General features: G+C 36.8%; 1 protein-coding gene across 1 annotated transcript in view; it reads left to right on the forward strand.

The window, feature by feature from the left end:
* The window catches only part of ERICH2 (glutamate rich 2), a gene marked incomplete at its 5' end in the record, with an annotated part of 32,462 nt that extends 13,299 nt beyond the window's left edge, over positions 1-19,163 (forward strand). Inside the window, 5 exons of the mRNA XM_064586671.1 lie at positions 105-253; positions 3,086-3,273; positions 12,167-12,224; positions 18,248-18,319; positions 18,970-19,163. Coding sequence (XP_064442741.1) covers positions 105-253; positions 3,086-3,273; positions 12,167-12,224; positions 18,248-18,319; positions 18,970-19,091 — 589 coding nt within the window. The remainder of the gene's footprint in view (positions 1-104; positions 254-3,085; positions 3,274-12,166; positions 12,225-18,247; positions 18,320-18,969) is intronic.
* Between the last annotated feature and the right edge of the window lie 484 nt (positions 19,164-19,647).

Genomic DNA, 19,647 nt, shown 5'->3' on the forward strand with positions numbered 1-19,647 from the left:
ATATTCTGTGTTTATATTAAGTGTGTGTGTATGAATGCATATGAAGCTTTAAAAAGAACTGTGACCTAGGAAAGTATTTTTTCACTATTTACTTTAACATTTAGGAAGGAAGTCTCTTCAAAAAATATTGAAAATACAGCTTCTTTAAGGAATAATGAAAATAGAGTATCTTCAAAGTGTATTGAAAATAAAGATACAGAAATGAATCTACAGTCTAATCTATGGTTATCTTCCTTCTTAAAGGAAAACACAGGTGATAACATTTGTTTCGTGCGAGTAAATGTAGCTTCTAAATGAGCCCTCCTGCGTGACCTCTGGGATACTGACAACTCTATAGGTCTGGAGTGGGTCATAGGAACCAGTAATTTTTGAAATTCATGTACCACATGATTCTGATATGCAGTCAGGTATGGCATCCATAGTATACATTATATAAAATGATAATGATGAGGTATTAAATTTTAAAATGAATTAAAATACCTATGAAAGCAGTAAGTTCCATTCATTCAACAATGGTTTATTGAGTGCCAGGACTGTTTTAGAAGCTATGGATACAATAGTTGGCAAATAGACAAGGTCCTTACTTTTATGAGGTTCACATTCTAGTGGGAGATAGTCAACTATTAAAAATAAATAATAAAAAATAAAGCAGTGACATGTTGTGGGGGGTGCTATTATAGAAATAAATGGCACCTAGGGGAGGACTATCTTAGCTCTAGGGAATCAGAAAATTTCCCTTGATGCTCAGTGTTTGTGAATTGAAGGAGACAGTTCCTGTGACATCACATGAAGTCCTTAATTCCTTATTATGACCTTCCCCTGATGACATCAGTGTGATGAGTCTGAGCAGGCTGGGTACCCACTGGAAGATTGATCAGGGTGGCTGTGAGGTGAATGGAGATTGTAAATGAAACAGAAGCAGGTAGATGGCCTGAAGAGCCCAGCCATTCTAGGACCGGTATCCCTTTCCAGGGTAGCATTTTTTTTTGTTTAGTCAGGAGTTTCCTTTAGAGTGGGGAGTTTTTATCAGCTTTTCCTTTTTTTTTTTGGCCTGGGTTTTCTTAACATTGTCCTCTCTTGAACTCTCCTGGATTTCCTCATTTTCTTTCTAACAAGTGTTTCTACATGATTTGGAGTAGCTAATGGCCAAACTCCCATGTCACAAGACTTCCCAACACTCAAAATCTTACACAAAAGCGAGGTGTCACACAAGCTCAGTTTGAAACTGTTAAGACGTCGGTAGAGCCAGACCAGTTGACAAGCTCACTCAGTAGTCTTTCGCAAAGAGATAATTTTTGGAAACACACAGTAAACTTTAAAAAAAAAAATTAGTTTAATAGTACTGTATTTCCATATGTGTCAGAAAAAAGTAAGACATGGTTACGAATATGGACTTGAGCCACACTGACTCCCAGATCTGCCACTTAAATTAGTAGTGTGAAGTCGGGTAGGTTATTTAACGTCTCTGTCCCTCAGTTTCATCTATGAACAGGGTGACGACAGTATACACCTCATTGAGATGTTGAGAGAATTAAATGAGTTAACATATGTAATGTTCAGAAGAGTAATGGTATATAATGTTTGTTAAGATTATTGTATGTTACTTTTATTCATACATATATCCGTTTCATGGATAGTAATGTTATGCTCTGATAAAATCTATATGTTAAAGTAGATGCAAGGAAAAATACTGAGTAAATAGTATTGGTGATACTCATATATCGCAAAATGAATGAAGATAGTGTAAGAATTAAACTATTGGAAAATGTTCCAGTAGATTGTATCATGGAGATTTTACTTCTTAAATATTTCTCTAATCTGTCCTTCCTCTCCATCCCTGTTTTACCAGTGCCCTATCATTAATCATCTCTCTCACCTGGACTTTTTAAAGAGACCTATAGCCTCTCTCCTTGCTCTTTTTTTTTTTCAGTCTCCTCTCCACTATACTGTCACCCTGCTAGCCAAGTGTTCCTTCAGAAATGCAGAATTGGTCATACTTGTTTTCCTACTCAAAATCCTTTATTAGTAGCCCCTTTATTCTTAGAATATGGTCCTAACTCCAAGACTTCCGGTCCATAAGACCCCATGATCTACTCACCCTTCCAGACACATCTGTCACCATTGCAGTCTCAATCTTGACCCCCAAGCAGCGTCAGAGTGCTTTGTCGCGCCACACACATTCTTGTTTCTGCATTGGCTCATGTTGTCCCTCTCTCCTTGGAAAAACTGATCCACTCAGACTGGACAATTCCTGACTACTCTCCAGAGTGGCAGGGGGCCCTCCTTTGTGCGCACATTTACCTAGCACACGTCTGTCACTGTACTTCCATACCGTTTTATAGCTATCCATTATGTTTTGACTCCCCACTTAGAGTGTGAATGAGTACCTGAGGACAAGAGCTGTTCATTTTTGTGTTCCTATGACTCCTCATAGTGCTGGGCACTGAATGGGGTAGTCATTAGTGCTTATTTTTATTTTTTAGTCATCTGCGTTTGGTCATAACTCCTGTGTCTTGACATTAAGAAGAATCACTAATAATGTTCTGTAGCCTCTGGTTATATCTAGAATACTTGACATGTCTCTTCCTAAGTTGTCTGTGTGTGTAGAAAAAGAAAGAACTTTATTCTCAAGTATCCAAGCAGTGACCTGACCTGCCTAAGAATTATTTACTGTTCAGCCTCTCCAGTCTTATTTTAGTCTCCAGACTTTATTTCATATTTACTTTCCTATAAGAACAGTTTAGGAAATGTATTTCTGGAGCTAGAATAGCATTAATTTCTTTTTTCTTGAAATCATTACTTTTTTTATAAACAAATTGTTTTCCATATATTAAAATTTTAAGCACCAACCAATTAACACTAACATTTATTCAGTGTTACTGGTTTGGATTTTTTCATCATGGCAGTTTTATTACTTTTTTTGGAAATGGAAATCACATAAGTTTATTGTGGTGCTAGTCATGAAAAAAATAAACTCTAGGAAACAATAGAGTAAACATGTCATTTGTTACATTTTAATTTAGGAGTAACCATTTTTAATGTTTGAACTTTTCAATATTTATTGATTAAATTATGTATAATTTAGGTCAAGTGAGCAAAGATGCAGTCCTTGCAGAGCAGGAGAAAAATAACAAACATTGCCTTCAGGATATTGATGATAAGTTGTCTGAATCAACGGACAATGATGGTGAAGATGATACCAATGATGAAGATAATGATGAAGATAGTAACCCTAAAAAGGATACTCATGCCCCATTAGAATTAATGGCAGAAGTAAGTTTAACTTGCGCATTGTAATTTAAGAAACTTAAAAATATTAAAATTACTAAATAGTGTATAGCCTTGAAGATTTAAAAAATAGTAAAGAGATCCTTGCCCATATACAGATGCTTACCTAGCTACTCATCTCTCTCACTACTTCATGAGGTTAGAGGTGAGAGAAGATTCTGGAAGTGACTTACAGTATTTGGTAAAGGCAGAAGCAGGAATCAAGTCTTGGCATAAAACTCTGCAAGGACTGCTTTAAGGAATGCTTTCTACATAACTGGGCACCATGCTAGTTTTGGGGGATATTTAGAGGTAAATAAGAAAGATAGGTCCTTACCCTTGAGAACTAACAGTTACATATTATGTATATAGTACAATTTATAATAAGGTGAAATGTGTGCTAGCAGAAGGATTTATGAGGTTCTCCGGGAATAAGGAGGATTAAGTGACTAATTGAGAATAGAAGTAGGAGAAACGGGATAAAGGAAGAATTTTTAGAGGAAGAGACATGGAGTCTTAGAATCTTGAAGGAAGAGGGAAGCTCAGGAATTCATCTGGTAAACAAGTGGAGAAGGCATTCCTGGTATAGGAAACAATATATACAAAGGCACTGAAGCCTGAAAGATCACATGCAAAAATTATACATAAACATTTACTGATAATTCTGTGGAGAGCAAAACACTTTTACCCCACTTGTGTCACAGTTAACATTATACAACTTCACGTGTATTGTAAGAACTTCATAACAGTACATTTTAACCTCCCCCTTCTTATCCTTTGTATTATTGTCATACATTTTACTTCCATATATACTGTAAGCCCTATGATATATTGTTATTATTTTTATTTTTAATGGTCAATCTTTTAAAAAGTTTTTTTTAATTGGAAAATATCTTTTTTTGGAATACATTTCTGGTGTTCTCTGTAGCTTTGTGTAGATCCAAATTTTCACCTGATATTATTTCCTTTTACCTGAAAAACTTGCTATAGCATTTTTTTATAATGCAGTTCTGCCAGCAGTGAATACTCTCAGCTTTTGTCTATCTGAAAAAGTCCTAATTTTATCTTCATTTTTAAAGGATGCGTGAGCTAGAGATTTGTAGGTTGCCAGGTATTTTTCGGTACAGATGGTCCCTGACTTACATAGTTCAACTTAGAATTTTTTGACTTTACAGTTATGTGAAAATGATACGCATTCAGTAGAAACTGAATTTTGAATTTTTATTTCTTCCTTGGCTAGCGATGTGTGGTATGATTGCTCTCTCATGATGCTGGGCAGCTGTAACTCCCTGCCAGCCATGCCATCATGAGGATAAACAAGTGATACACTTACAACCATTATGTTTTTCACTTTTAGTACAGTATTCAATAAATTACATGAGATATTCAGTACTTTATTATAAAATAGATGATTTTGCCCTAATATAAGGGTTCTGAGCATGTTTAAGGTAGGCTAGGTTAAGCTATGATGTTTTGTAGGTTAGGTGTATTAAATGCATATTTCAACTTATGATGTGTTTATTGGGATATAACCCCATCGTAAGTTGAGGAAGATCTGTACTTTGAAAGGTTGCTTCATTGTCAAATAGTTTGCATAGTTTCAGACAAGATGTCTGTTGCTGTTACTATTTTTGACCACCTGTATATGTCTTTTTCTGACTTTAAAGTTTTTTTCTTTTGTATTTTTATTTTTGGCAATTTGATTATGATATACCTTGATGTGGTATTCTTCATGTTGCTTCTGTTCATTGAGGTTCTTGGATCTATGAGTTTATAGTTTATACCAGATTTGGAAAGTGTTCAGCTTTTAAGTCTTCAAATAATTTTTTTTGACCTCTGCTCTCCCTCTCTTCTTCTGGGCTACAAGTTACATGTATGTTAGACCACCCAATGTTGATCCAAAGGTCACTGATGTTCCTTTTTTGTTTGTTTTCTCTATGTATTTCATTTTAAAAATTTCTGTTGTTCTGTCTTCAAGTTCTGATCTTTTCTTTGTAATTATAATCTGCTGTTAATCCCATCCTCCCGCCCTTCCTCTCTCCATCTTTTTCTCTCTCCATATGTGTGTATATATATAAAATTTCATATATTTTGTCATCTGTACAGATTTTATTTAAATATTTTTATATCTATTCTCTCCTCATGTTCATATTTTACTTTTGAGCATATGACATATTTATAATAGCTATTTTAACATGCTTGTCTGCTGTGCTATCATTTTTGTAATTCTGGGTCAGTTTCTATTGATTAAGTTTTCTCCAGTGTATGGGTCATATTTTTCTGCATCTTTGCATGCCTGGTAATTTTTTACTGAATCCTAGACATTATAAATTTTATGTTCTTTGATACAAGTTTTGTTGTTTTTCTTTAAATATTTTTGGATTTTCATCTGGGATATAGTTGAGTTTCTTGGAAGGAGGTTTCTCTTTTGGAGTCTTGCTTTTTAAGCTTTGTTGGGAGGGTCCAGAGCAGCCTTTACATTGTAGGGAGACTACTAAGGCAATGCCCTAATGAGGACTCTTCCCAGTACTCTGTGTATTAAGAGGACCTTCCACTCTGGCTGGAGAAAACATGAGCTCTGTTTAGACCCTGTGTGAGATCCAGTGATTGTTCTACCTGATCATTCCAACAATTCTTTCTCTAGCCTCAGTTAGTTTCTGCATACTCATGCAGATGAGTTCCAGCCAAAGACTCAAAAAGACACCTCTGCAGATTGCTGGAGCTCTCTTGAAAATATAACATTGGCCTCTCTGAACTTCAGACTGTCTTATTTCAACTCAGATCACTGGTCTCTGGATGCTCCCTCTCTGTGCTGGTACCTGGAGACAGCCCACAGCTGTAAACTGAGGCAATCATAGGACCCACCTGTTTCCCTTCTCTCAGATCATTCTCCTATGACACCTGCTGTGAATTACTGAAAACTTGTTTCATATATTTTATACACTTTTCTGGTTGTTTTATGAAGGAGAGTAGATCTGGTCTCTGTTAACTTCATCATGGCTAGAAGCCTCAATTAGAGTTTTAGCATAAAGAAAATACTAATGTGCTTGCCTTTTTATATAATTTGACCCAAATGCTAGCCATGGAATCATATAAAGAAATCAGACACATTTCACTGTATTTTCCTCCTAGAATAAAGCATATATAGTTTTGAAACTATCTTAATATTATAAGTTGCTTTTACCAAGGGAGAAAAAAATTGATGCCAAATATTGGAAAGATTTTACTTAACCACATTTCCTTTGACTAAACATCTAAATTATTCATGAATCATAGAGCATTCAAAGACCCTATTTGCCATAACCAAACTCTTTGGAGTTTGTTCCTTTTATTTCTTTTCTATTTGTTTTTTGACATTTAATTATAAAAGTAATCCATGACTTCATTTTCAGATAAATATTCAGACAATATGAGATTGCTTATTTTCATATCTTATCTATACCTGTGCTTAAGCTCTTCTGTTTTCAGAATGCATCCCTTTTTAATTTCTCAACTTATAATTTTTTAATTTTTTTAAGATTTATTTATTTGAGGGGCGCCTGGGTGGCTTAGTTGTTAAGTGCCTGCCTTCGGCTCAGGTCATGATCCCAGGGTTCTGGGATCGAGCCCCACATCGGGCTCCCTGCTTGGTGGGAAGCCTGCTTCTGCCTCTCCCACCCCACCCCCCGCTTGTGTTCCCTCCCCCACTGTCTCGCTCTGTCAAATAAATAAATAAAATCTTAAAAAAAAAAAAAGATTTACTTATTTGAGGGGGGTGCTGAGGCAGAGAGAGAGAATCTCAAGCAGGCTCCCTGCTGATCTTCGAGCCTGGTGCAGGGCTTGATTTCATGACCCATAAGTTCATGACCTGAATTGAAATCAAGAGATGGACCCTTAACTGACTCAGCCACGCAGGTGCCCCTCAACTTTTTATTTTGAAAATTTTCAAACCTATAGAAAACTTGAAAGATTAGACACAAACCAAGAAACAAACTCTGAACTGTAGAGAATAAACTGATGATTACCAGAGGGGAGGTGGGTGGGAGTATGGGTGAAAGAGGGGATGGGGATTAAGGAGTGCACTTGTGATGAGCAGTAGGTGATGTATGGAATTGTTGAATCGCTATATTATGCACCTGAAACTAATATAACACTGTATATTATCTGTAATGGAATTTAAAAAAAAATAAAGGTAGTTAACAAAATCAAAACATGAATTTTCATGGAATCCTGACTGAAAAAAAATCCAGCTATAAAAGCATTTTAAAGACAAATTGGGAAGTCTCAATTTAAATGTAATATTTTATTACAGATTAATTATTAACATTTTTAACATTATTAACATAATAATATTAATTAATAACATTAATTATTAACATTTAACATTAACGTAATAATATTAATTATTAACAGAAAATTCTGTTAATTTTCTTAGATGTGTTAAGGATATGATGTTACATTGAAGGATAAACTTATTCTTAGGAGACCCATGCTTGAATATTTCCGGGTGAAGTTTAACAATGTCTGCAACTTACTTTCAAATGTTTGTGTGAAAAATATATATGTAGGCTATATCTACATCTTATCTATCAAAAGAGAGAAATAAAGCAAATGTAGCACAATGTTAAGAAGCGTTGAATCTAGGTAAAATGTATACATGTATTCATTGTTAGAATCTTGCAATTCTTTTTTTATCATGATAAGTATACTCTTTAATCCAGAATATTCCATTGTATATATATACCACATCTTCTTTATCCATTTATCTATCAGTGAACACTTGGGCTACATCCATAATTTGGCTATTGTAAATAATGCTGCGGGCGCCTGGGTGGCTCAGTTGGTTAAGCGACTGCCTTCGGCTCAGGTCATGATCCTGGAGTCCCTGGATCGAGTCCCGCATCGGGCTCCCTGCTCGGCAGGGAGTCTGCTTCTCCCTCTGACCCTCCTCCCTCTCATGCTCTCTGTCTCTCATTCTCTCTCTCTCAAATAAATAAATAAAATCTTAAAAAAAAAAAATAATGCTGCAATAAACATAAGGGTGCATGTATCCCTTTGAATTAGTGTTTTTGTATTGGGGAGGGGGCAAATACCCAGTAGTGCAATTACTGGATCATAAGGTAGTTCTGTTTTTAACTTTTTGAGGAACCTCCATACTGTTTTCCAATGGCGGCACCAGTTTGCATTCTCACCAACAGTGCAAGAGAGTTCCTTTTTCTCCATATACTTGCTGTTTCTTGTGTTTTTTATTTTATCATTCCAACACGTATGAAGTGATATTTGTAGTTTTGATTTACAGTTTGCATCATCAGGGGATGATGAGTGATATTGAGCATTTTTTCATGTGTCTCTTGGTCATCTGAATGTCTTCTTGGGAGAAATGTGTGTTCATGTCCTGCCCATTTTTAATTGGATTATTTGGGGTTTGGGTGTTGAGTTGTATAAGTTCTTTATTACATTTTGGATACTAACCCTTTATCAGATTTGTCATTTGCAAATATCTTCTTCCGTTCGGTAGATTACCTTTTAGTTTTGTTGATTGCTTCCTTTGCTGTGCAGAAACTTTGTATTTTGTTGTAGTCCCAGTAGTTTATTTTTGCTTTTGTTTCCCTTTCCTCAGGAGGCATATCTAGAAAAATGTTGCTATGGCTGATGTCAGAGACATTATTGCCTGTGTTCTCTTCTAGGATTTTTATGGTTTCAGGCCTCATATTTAGGTCTTTAATCCATTTTGAGTTTATTTTTGTGTATGGTGTAAGAAAGTGGTCCAGTTTCATTCTTTTACATTTATCTGACCAGTTTTCCCAGTGCCATTTGTTGAAGAGATTGTCTTTTTCCCATTGGGTAGTCTTTCCTGCTTTGTTGAAGGTTAATTGACCATATAATTGTGGGTTTAGTTCCTGGTTTTCTATTCTGTTCTGTTAGTCTATGTGTCTGTTTTCGTGCCAGTACCATACTGTTTTGATTACCATAGCTTTGGAATATAATTTGAAGTCTGGAATTGTGATACCTCTAGCTTTGCTTTGCTTTTTCAAGACTGCTTTGGTTATTCGGGGTTTCCACAGGTGGTTGTGTATTTCTGATGAGGGGCAGGGGAGGGAAATGGAGCCTGCCAGCACCTTTGTTCCTGGAGAAGTTCCTCAGCAAACTCTGAGCTTGGTAACTAACTCTCCCTCCCATAAGCCCCAGACACCTTTCAAACTGCTGTTTCCAAGCCTATCTCTGCAGGCTCTTTGCTGTGCTGTCTCTTTAATGGTAGGGGTTCAGCTTCCTATTGCCCTCTGGGCTCTCCCAGAGCCAAGCCTACTGATTTTTAAAGTTTCAGGCTTTAAGTACTGATGGTTGTAAGCACTCACCGATTTCAGCCCCTCTGATTTTCAAAGTCAAATGCTATAGGGATTCCTCTTCCCCTTGCAAGCTCCCCCATGTGATAGTCTTGTTTCTCACCCCTCTTCATGCCCATGGCTTCCTCCCTCCAGTGTTCAGATCCATGGAGTTTGAGTTCCCACCGAGTCCTTGCCTTTCCTATTTTCTTCGATGTGGCCTCTTCTCTACATCCAGTTGTGGAGTTTGTTTGGCCAGTCTTTGGGTCATTATCTCTGTTGTTTGCAGGGATGAGTGTTATCTAGTTGTATTCGTGGGATGAAGTGAGTGTAAGGACTTCCTACTCTGCCATCTTCTCTAAAGTCCCAACTCTTTATTTTGAATGTCACAAATAATTTAAAACCAATTTGTTGAAGCCTCTCTTCTCATTTAACTTTAGCTTGATTTTGAAGTTTTAAGCAATTCTCATGAAAGTCTTTAGCCAAATATCCACTGCATGAATTTCTTAATTTCACTGCATTTTGAACTGTTAAAAGGAAATATGTATATTTTTGTTAACACACACACACAAATAGGTCAATGCAAAGGACACTTATTGATTCCCTGTTCCTTGTCATTTTCTGAGGCTAGTATTATTAATGTGATGCTTTGTTAAATAGACTAGATCTTAGTTGATATTGAGAAATTCTTGTTAATTTTGTTAGGTGTACTAGCCATAGTGTCATTGGGTTTTTAATCTAAAGTGAAATGAGATGATATCTGTAAAAAGCTTTAAAATAATCTAGGCAAAATAATAATAATAAGTAATCTAGGCAGTGGAGAAAAGAGTGTGTGGTGATATTAATAAAATCAGATTGGCAAAATATTAATTTTTGAAGGTGAGAATTGGGGCTATGTACTTCTTACTATTTTTTCTATGTCTGTGTATATTTAAATTTTCCATAAAGATTTCAAAACAAACAATAGCTGTATATTATACTGGTCACATTCTCTGACTCTGATCAATTAAACTACACATTGAAAACAAAAATGACTACAATAACAAATTAAAACTACTTAAAACTAAAAGATACTCTTCTAGATGACATTTGACTTAAAAATCAAAATCAAAACTAAACAAACTATTTAGAAAATAGTGATAACCACAACACCAAATATTGAAACTTTCAAAAAGAGCTCAAAGTTTCAAATGCTTTGATGATGATGATGATGATTAAAGGAGGAATGACAACAAATGAACTAAATATTAATGCTAGAGCCCAGAAAAAGAACAAAATAAACATAATGTAAATAAGAAAAAGAAATAAAATTCAAAGTAAAAACCAAATTAATATATCTGTTTAAGAGCAGGATATTTGAAAAAAGAATGACATAGATAAACCATAAGATAGCATAATTAAAATGGAAGGAAACCACAAATAGGAGTAAAAATGGACAGATCTTAACCTTAGACAAAAAGAGGTTTTAAAAATCTCTTATAAGAGAATTCTATTTAATGAGTTTAATGTAGCATTTATTAATATGGCAATAAGTGGGGATTCTGGTGAAAGTAATGGCTTATAGAAAAATCTTCAGAAGAATTCTGTTTACTTTAGAAAAATTAAATAATCTAATACTCATGGAAGAAACCGAGAAAACTGGTAGAGAACTTCTTAAAATGGTACCTGGGTATGTATCACATGTCTGGAAACGTGTGGGAAGTGTCTTTTCTAATACTCCATGCCCCTGTCTCTTGCCCAGTAAGCCTAGTGTACCTGCCTGGGTTCAGAATATATCTCACACAAGCAACAACAATCATCCAAGTGTAGGGTTATTTTTTAATGGAAGCAGTCTAAATAAGTTAGAATAGGAGATTCGTAAACTGTAGCCTAAGTAAAAAATACAAGAATATTTAATTCTATGGGGAGAAAGAGATCATGATATGTGGTTTATTTTTAAAAAGTTACTGAGTAATCCTAGTTTTTGGAAATATGTGTTCATTGATGGAAAAACACTAAAACAATACACATGAAGATGCTAAAAATAAACATCTCTGGATGGTAGAAATATAAATGCTTTTTAATTGGGGACAGAATGTGTTTATTTAGCTTTTAAATTTCCTACATACAAAAATATGTACTACTTTGTAACAACAAAAATAGAATAAAATAGTAAAACAAAAACTGGATGGTATAAGAGCTGGAAAATATTAAATATACATCATTGTAAATCTACATTTTTTTAAACTTAATATTGTCATGTAATCATGGATGAAGCTTACAAATAAAAGTGTCTGAACCAAAGGGATATTAAGGTGATTAATGTCTTTACTATCTCCGCCAGTTGAATCAACCTATTTATTCTCAAGTTGTTAAGTGGTAGGTACGTAGTCTGGCTGCAGCAACATGGAGGTGTCCTACTTGTTCTCTGTTGCCTTGCCATGGGAAGTCCTTAAATCATAGATCGATTGATTATAGACTCACTCCTGGAAAAACATGTAAATGTTAAAAGCCAAATAGTTCGACATTAATGGAATATTTTTTAGGGAGTTTATAATTGACATTTAAATTCTCTCTGGGGAAATTACTTATCTGAAGAATTTCTTAATATTTTCCAGTTCCTGAGAGCAGAAATGGGCCAAGACTACCATTTGGCAAAAAAATTATGTCAGATGAGTAAGTACAAAATACTTTTCTGTTTTCTAATTTTTTCTTTGTTTCTAAATGCATTCCATAGTATGTAAGATGGTCTGATGATTATAGCCTAGTGAATTCCCTGATACTATCTCAGTTATCAGTTATTTTCTTATTAATAAGTTAAGTTGATTGGTATAAAGACTAATTTAGACTTCTAGAATAACTTTGAGTGGGATAAACTAACAAAAACTAATCACCACTGGAAAATAAGTCAAAATCTTTACCTTATAGATAATGGGTTAGTAACTTTATGCCTTTAGTTTCAAAGAAGTGTGAGGGAGTGCAGCAAACCTTACTTAACATGCATTTATTTCACAACATTTGAGTGCCTACATGTGCCAGGCACTGGTTTAGGCACTGGAAATACAGCAGTCAATAAGACAGATAATCCCACGTTTATATCTAGTATCCAGCAGATAACAAATTCATATATAATTAGCGTGTCATAAATGATAGGTGCTGTGGTGAAAAATAAAGTAGGGAAGAAGGAAGAGAAAGTACTAGAAAGAGGCAAAGCAGTTTTGAATAGGATGGTCCAGGAAGGCAGGGTTCATAGCAAATGTGCCAAGATGTGAGTGTGCCTGAGGAGGAACAGCAAGGAGGACAATGTAACCAGAGTAGAATATGCAAGGGGAAGTGTGACAGGGGTTGAGGTCAGAGAGGTTATGGTTTGGGGGTTCTGTAGATTGCATAGTACCTTTTCACAATTTAAGGACTTTGGCTTTTTCTCTGAGCAAGGTGGGAAATCATTGGATGCTTTTGAGTAGAGGAATGATCTGATCTACCATATTTTTCTTTTTCTTTGATTTTTAGTGATTTGGCTGATGTATCTTATACTCAGCTCTTGTTTTTCCATTTCTTTTTATTTCTATCCTTCATTTTGGAATTTTTCTATTCACCTACCTGTTTTTGAGTTAACCTATCCTATCTTCTGCTGTGTTCAATCTGCTGTTTAAACTATCTAGTGACAGTCGGTTAAGCATCTGCCTTTGGCTCAGGTCATGAACCCAGGGCCCTGGAATCGAGCCCCAGGTTGGGCTCCTTGCTCAGCGGAGAGCCTGCTTCTCCCTCTGCTGTTCCCCCTGCTTGTGTTCCCTCTTCCCCCACCGCCCTGTCCAATAAATAAATAAAAATCTAATATATATATTACATTATATATATATACATCATATATATATATAATACATTAGTCATAATTATTTTGAAAGAGAAAATGGCAACTCTACAATTAAACTTTATTGATAATAGGACTCAAAATATTAGCTAGTGTTAGACCTAAGTCTTACAGTGCAAGTCCTTCAGTGAAAATGTAGTATAGGGCTCGTGAGGACCTACTCTCACTTGCCTCACACAGACTCTCCACTGTGGATACAGTACTTCTTAAATCGTTGGCTGATTTTTAAAAGGGGTTTCTTGAATGCTTTTACACTACTTATTTATTATCCAAAATAATTTGCCTTGTGCAATCCTTTCAAGCATTTTGACCTTTAGAGCCATCAAATAAATATTTGGGTTAAAACTATTTGGGGGTGGTACACAAACATACAATTTCTGATCAGAAAGAATCCTTCCAGAGCACCGTGTCCAGTTGTCTTATTTTTGTAAATAAGGAAGCAGAGAGAGGATAAGCCGCTTGTTTAGCACTCTTCGCGGGGCTAGCGGCACAGCCAGAACCCGAATTCAAGCTGCCGCCTCCCACAGCACCTTTCCTCTTTGCGGACTGCTGTGGAAGGGAGTGAGTCCGCAGCTTTCCCTCTCAGTTCTCAGAGTCTCTTTGGAGCCTAGTGATGGGAAAATGTATATATTATATTTCCATATCCATCGGTCATTTTAGAAAGCCTCTGGCTGAAGCTTACAAAATATATGCCCTGACATCACCACATCTGTCATTCAGTTTTGGCTGTTAGCCCTGCAGTATGCTACATAAACAGTAGGTGCTCAATAAAATGCTTATTGATCTGACTCAAACCAGTGAACACACATTAAGTGCCAGGTCAGTGGGGATGAAAAAGTTCAAGCTGATCTATCCTAATGGGGTTATGTCCCTGTAAAACATTTCCCTCCCTCCCTCCCTCTCTCTCTCCCTCCCTCCCTTCCTTCCTTCCTTCCTTCCAACAACAACAACTACATATCAAGCACCAGCTCTGTACCAGACATTATGCTGGGAGCTGGAGAGAAAGCAGGAATCCTAGCACACATGCTCTAAACCATTTTGGGTTTGACATTAACTATGGTTTGGTTTGGTTTTTACCCCTACTGGCTCATCCAGAAATACTAGTCACTCTTCTCTGTCAGTGTCAAATAGCAGTGCCTCAAACTCAGGATTAGACTATAGGAAAGGACGTGTGGAGAGCCCTAAGACAGGCTCTATGATCCAGGGAGCCAGTTGGGAAAGAACGCTGCTCCCAGGAGGAAGGGGAATGACTGGAAACTTGGGCAAAGAGGCTCAGAGATGGGAGTGCAGGCTGGGTGCATGCAAAATAGGATTGGTTATCCCTGAGGCAGATTCCAGCCAACCGTATGAAATTAGGGAGACCCAGGATTAGCAATGTCAAACAAGTTCAAGAAAGAACAGAGAGTTGGAGGTGCTCTGTCTCAGGGAGGAGAAAGTACTAGTTTGATGCTAATAGGAAACACTTGGCTGAGGACTGCCCAAAGTTCCTCTCTGTATTCAAAACAACAGACAAAATGAATTTTTTTCATCTAGGATGGACCCCAAAATATTTTACATGTAAATGCTCACAGTATACTGTTTTGTCTTTTTTTTTTCTATCTTCTAGCTCTTCTACAGAACACTTACCCTTTTCTCTCTATATGTATTTGTATATTTATGTATGTAAACAGATTATTTACATGTTTATATATTTATATATATATATATATATATATATGTATTGACCACCTACTAATAATGGGAGCATTCTTGAATACCTTGTTTAATTCTTAAAACAATTCTATGAGGCAGATATTAGGAACCCCACTTTACAGATGAGGAAACTGAGTCTTAGCAAGGAATACTAATTCACCAAAGTCACACAACTACTAAGAGGTAGAGTTAGGATTAGATCCTAGGTCTGGCTTGAAAGCCTCTGATATCCTACTATATTTCCATTTCCTCATTTGATTCATAAACTTATATTTCTGGTCAAGGAGGCAGGGACTTGGAAAGGGGGTACTTTTATGGGTCAGTCAGGCTTAAAATGGCTCCTGTGGTCAACTAATATATTTTCTTTGTATCGAAGGCTATTAGTTTATATAAAATAATGCATCCTTGTCCCTTCTAAAATGTTTTGTAAACTCATTTTCTGAATAAAGCTGCTGGTTGCTAGTATGTTTCCTTGCTGTCCAATCACAGTCAAGTCATTTATATCTCCATTGGGCTTCAGGGCTTCCCACCTGGCAGTCCACGTGCCTATGGTTTTTCTCTTTGTCCTGACTTAAAAAAAAAATTTGTATTGGGTTCCCCCAAGAAATTTTATTTGTCAGTGTAGGCTTGAATTTTATCTGTCTTCCACACACAATTTCTATATGCGCCCAGTATTTCCTCAGCTGTTTTCCTGCTATGTTGTGCAGAACTGATATCTCAGCTGTATGCCATTTCTTGCCAGGCATTGGAAGCATCCTGGAAAAGTGGTTTTTATATTAGACAAAGTCAAGAGTTCCAGGTACTTTTCTTAGTTCAGCTCATAATTGACTATGACATTTTGTGCCAATCTTTCTGTTTATTGGTCTCTTTACCTGTAAGAAGGGAACCTGCAGCTCACTCTCCTCAGAGCACAGCAGTGCTGCTCACAGGCAGCCCAACATTTTACACCAAAGAAACATTTAGGCCTGGAAGACCTACTTCATCAATTATAATTTTAAGTGTTTAAAAATAATGGTCGCAAAACCAAAATGTTTCTCATCACTTTGGTCTAACAAAATACAGATGGATATATCTTCAGAAAGGATAGTTACAATGAAGTTTCCTTCCTTTTTTTTTTTTTTAAGATTTTATTTGTTTATTTGTCAGAAAGCGCACAAGCAGAGGGAGTGGCAGGCGGAGGGAGAAGCAGGCTCCCCTCTGAGCAAGGAGCCCGATGTGGGAACCGATCCCAGGACTCTGGGATCATGACCTGAGCTGAAGGCAGACGCTTAACCGACTGAGCCACCCAGGCATCCCATCTTTCTTTTTTTGGGTAAAATAAATCACTTTTTCCTATTAACCTACAGTATAATTTTATCTAGGCATAAAAGGACTGCTTTCTACTATTCACTTATCCCATTTTTTAATGTTTTGAGGGCTCCAGCTCTGTGTCAGGCACTCTCCTAGGCATGCAACAGTGAAAAAGACCAATGTTCTGTCTACCCTAGACTAGCCTCCAGTATGAGGGACTGAGAGCCCTACAGGCAGCAGAATCCCCTGGCTCCTGCCCCAGCTCTTTAGCCAGAAGGAAACATCCACTGAATGTTTGGGAAGGAGCCAAGTCTTTCTCTAGGTCCAAAACCATTTCCGGAAAACTCACCTTGCACCAAGGACTGGATTAAGTGCTTTATCTACATGATCTCATTGATTCATCAGAACAGCCTAATGTGGCCAATAGTTTTATTATAGATAAGGAAACTGAGATGCAGAGATATTAAATATTTTCCCCAAGGAGACCCAACTAGATAGTGGCAGAACCAGGATTCACATCTGAGTCTTTCTTCAGGGCCCATACTGGGATCTGCTTATGGGCTCAGGTTGGGAACAACTCCCAGACCCTAACTGAGTGTGCTAGAGACTTTTCTTACCCTTTTACAAACCCTACTAGCCTGTGAAAGAGTAAGGAGAATTTTGTATTCATCACCTAGAATACATATTTCTGGGCTAAGTTTCAAAGCAGGTACATACCTTTCCCTCACTTTGAAAATTGACATTTGCCAGTGGTTTTTGTTAAACCATAAGCGTAGCAGATTCTATACTCCAGTCCCATGGAATAATCCTAATTCCAACATGAAATTTTCTAAACTGTATTTAAGATTTCTTACTGAGTGTTACATCAAAAAGTATTCCATGGGAATAATAAGTTGGGGAAACCACATTCTCCACTCTATAAGATTCATAATAGTTGTGAGCATATTAGTGGTTCTGTAAAATCCTGCAGTTGCTCCTATTGTAAACTTTCCCTGATTAACCTCATTTGACCTAGTTTCCCAAATATGTATTAACATCTTAAGAACCTAGTATCTCAAGGGGCGAGTTAGAGAAACTGCTCTAAGAAGAGGCTTGGAGAAAGATTTAGACTGCTAATGATAAGCATATTTGAGTCCCACTTAAAATGAATTAAAAGATACTTTTATTAGAAACCTTAAAAGGTGTCTAAATACCTATAGGATCCTTAAAAGCAGCTTCCGAGCAGGTGCACAGTCATGCTAACCCAGATCGATAGTAAATTGTTATGTAGGTAGATTAGGAAAGAAAGACACTGGTTTGGTGTGTCAGGAGGAAAGCCATATGGGATGATGTCCTATAAGCCCCGGAGCCTAGTTGAACCATCCACAATTATTTGTCTTACTCTTAGTCAGGTGAACGGCACACTTGATGTTTCAGTGCCCCCTGGGGGCCATCAAGATATTACATGGGAGTCACAACATTAAACGGATAAAGCAGAATTATGAATACTCCTCAAGGTGCACAGTCTTCTCATTAGCGAAGCCTCCACATTTTGCAGGATATGTCCTTTGTTTGGTTTTAGTCAAAAAACACTTTGGCTACAAGGCCTGTGGGGAAAGCCTCATAGTGATGGAGATTGCATTCTTTAGACAGGATGTAGAAAATATAATGAGAATTATTTCTCTTACAGTGCACCTATGATAAGTAGAGCATTTTCTCTATTTGCACTTGGGTATTCCTGTGGAATAATTGTTGGTATTTATTGCTTTGTGCATTTTCACTTACTCTGACAACTCCAGTCTTATTCTGAGGAACCTGTTTGCTGAAACGCTTTGTTAGTAACAAACCTTCTGTTGTCTATTTTCAGTCCTAATCTATGAACCAGAAAATCCTGAGGCCAAGGAGTTTTTCTTACTTCTTGAAGAAATGTTGCTGATGGGTAAATTTAAAAATTGAAATTCCTTCTTTCTCAAAGAACTATGAGCAGTCACTATTTAGAAACCCATTATCCCAGGAGATTGGTGAAGTACACCCTTAGGAAGTGGTTAAGAAAAGGCTAACTGGTTGTCTTTGGATGGTTTAATGAAACCAGCTTGGTCTTTATGGGTGGTCAAGGTGACTCCCTTTTCTCCGTGGGGTTGTGGAACTGCCCAAGTGAAGCAGGTTCCTGGACACCAGGCATCGGGCACTGACAGAGTCTTCACAGGGCACAGAACATGCTCATTGCCACACATGTTAGAGGAGCTATCCCACAATTCCAAGGAAAACCAGTACCCTCTAAATTACCCTGCATCTCACTCCTATTTAACTAAGAATTATGGTAACAATAGTAAAATATATATATATATATTTTTATAGACCTATGTTTTAAATTTACTCTAAGTCCATAAACATCTTTATACCAGTAAGAATATAGTCTTCTTTGTACTACTACTTTGAATCCTACATACAGTCAGCAAAGTTTGGCTCAGTTCTCATGTTCCAAAGGTGGGTATTTCTTAGTGGAGGGGGAAGCAAGGAGAGTTACAATTTTTCAAAGAGTAGAAATATCAAGAACATTTTAAGCAATTCTCTTCCTTTCCATGGCAGAGAAACCCCAAAATCTTGAGGAAGATGATGAAGATAGTGAAGAAGATAGTAGTGGTGAGAGTGAAGGAGAAAGCAGTGAGGAGCTAAGTGAAGAAAGCTCTGATGAATGTGAAGACGGGTGATGAAAGTTGCTGCTATGCTTCAATCTTCATGTATTTTCATTACTGTATACCATGGAAATATAAAGAACAATGCTGCATTTTAATCTGATTGTTCTTTATTTGTCACACAGTTCTTATAGTTTATCCATATTGGTTTGAGCTCCTTCTTAATATTTAGGTCTTACCTCTGTGAGTTACTCAGAGAGGAAATTAATAATGGAAAATACTTACATAGCACCAACTGTGTGCCAGGTACTGTTCTGCACATATTAGTTTATTTAATCCAACAAACCATGAGGTTCAGCTTAAAACAACACAAATTTATTATCTTACAGTTCTGGAGGTCAGAAGACCAAAATGAGTGTCACTCAGCCAAAATCAGGGTGTCAGCCTGCACTCTTTCTGGAGGCTCTAGGAGAAAATCTCTTTCCTTGCTTTTTCCAACTTCTAGAGCTTATGCACAGTCCTTGGCTCATGGCCCCTTCCTGCATCTTCAAAACCAGCAACATCTGGCTGAGACGTTCTCATGTTGCCATCTCTCTAATCCTCTCTCCCCTGTGTTGTGATGTTTGTTAAA

This window comes from Mirounga angustirostris, unplaced genomic scaffold, assembly GCF_029215605.1.
Source record: "Mirounga angustirostris isolate CCGP_5_RB_7025 unplaced genomic scaffold, mMirAng1.0.hap1 SCAF_3, whole genome shotgun sequence".
NCBI classification, from domain to species: domain Eukaryota; kingdom Metazoa; phylum Chordata; class Mammalia; order Carnivora; family Phocidae; genus Mirounga; species Mirounga angustirostris.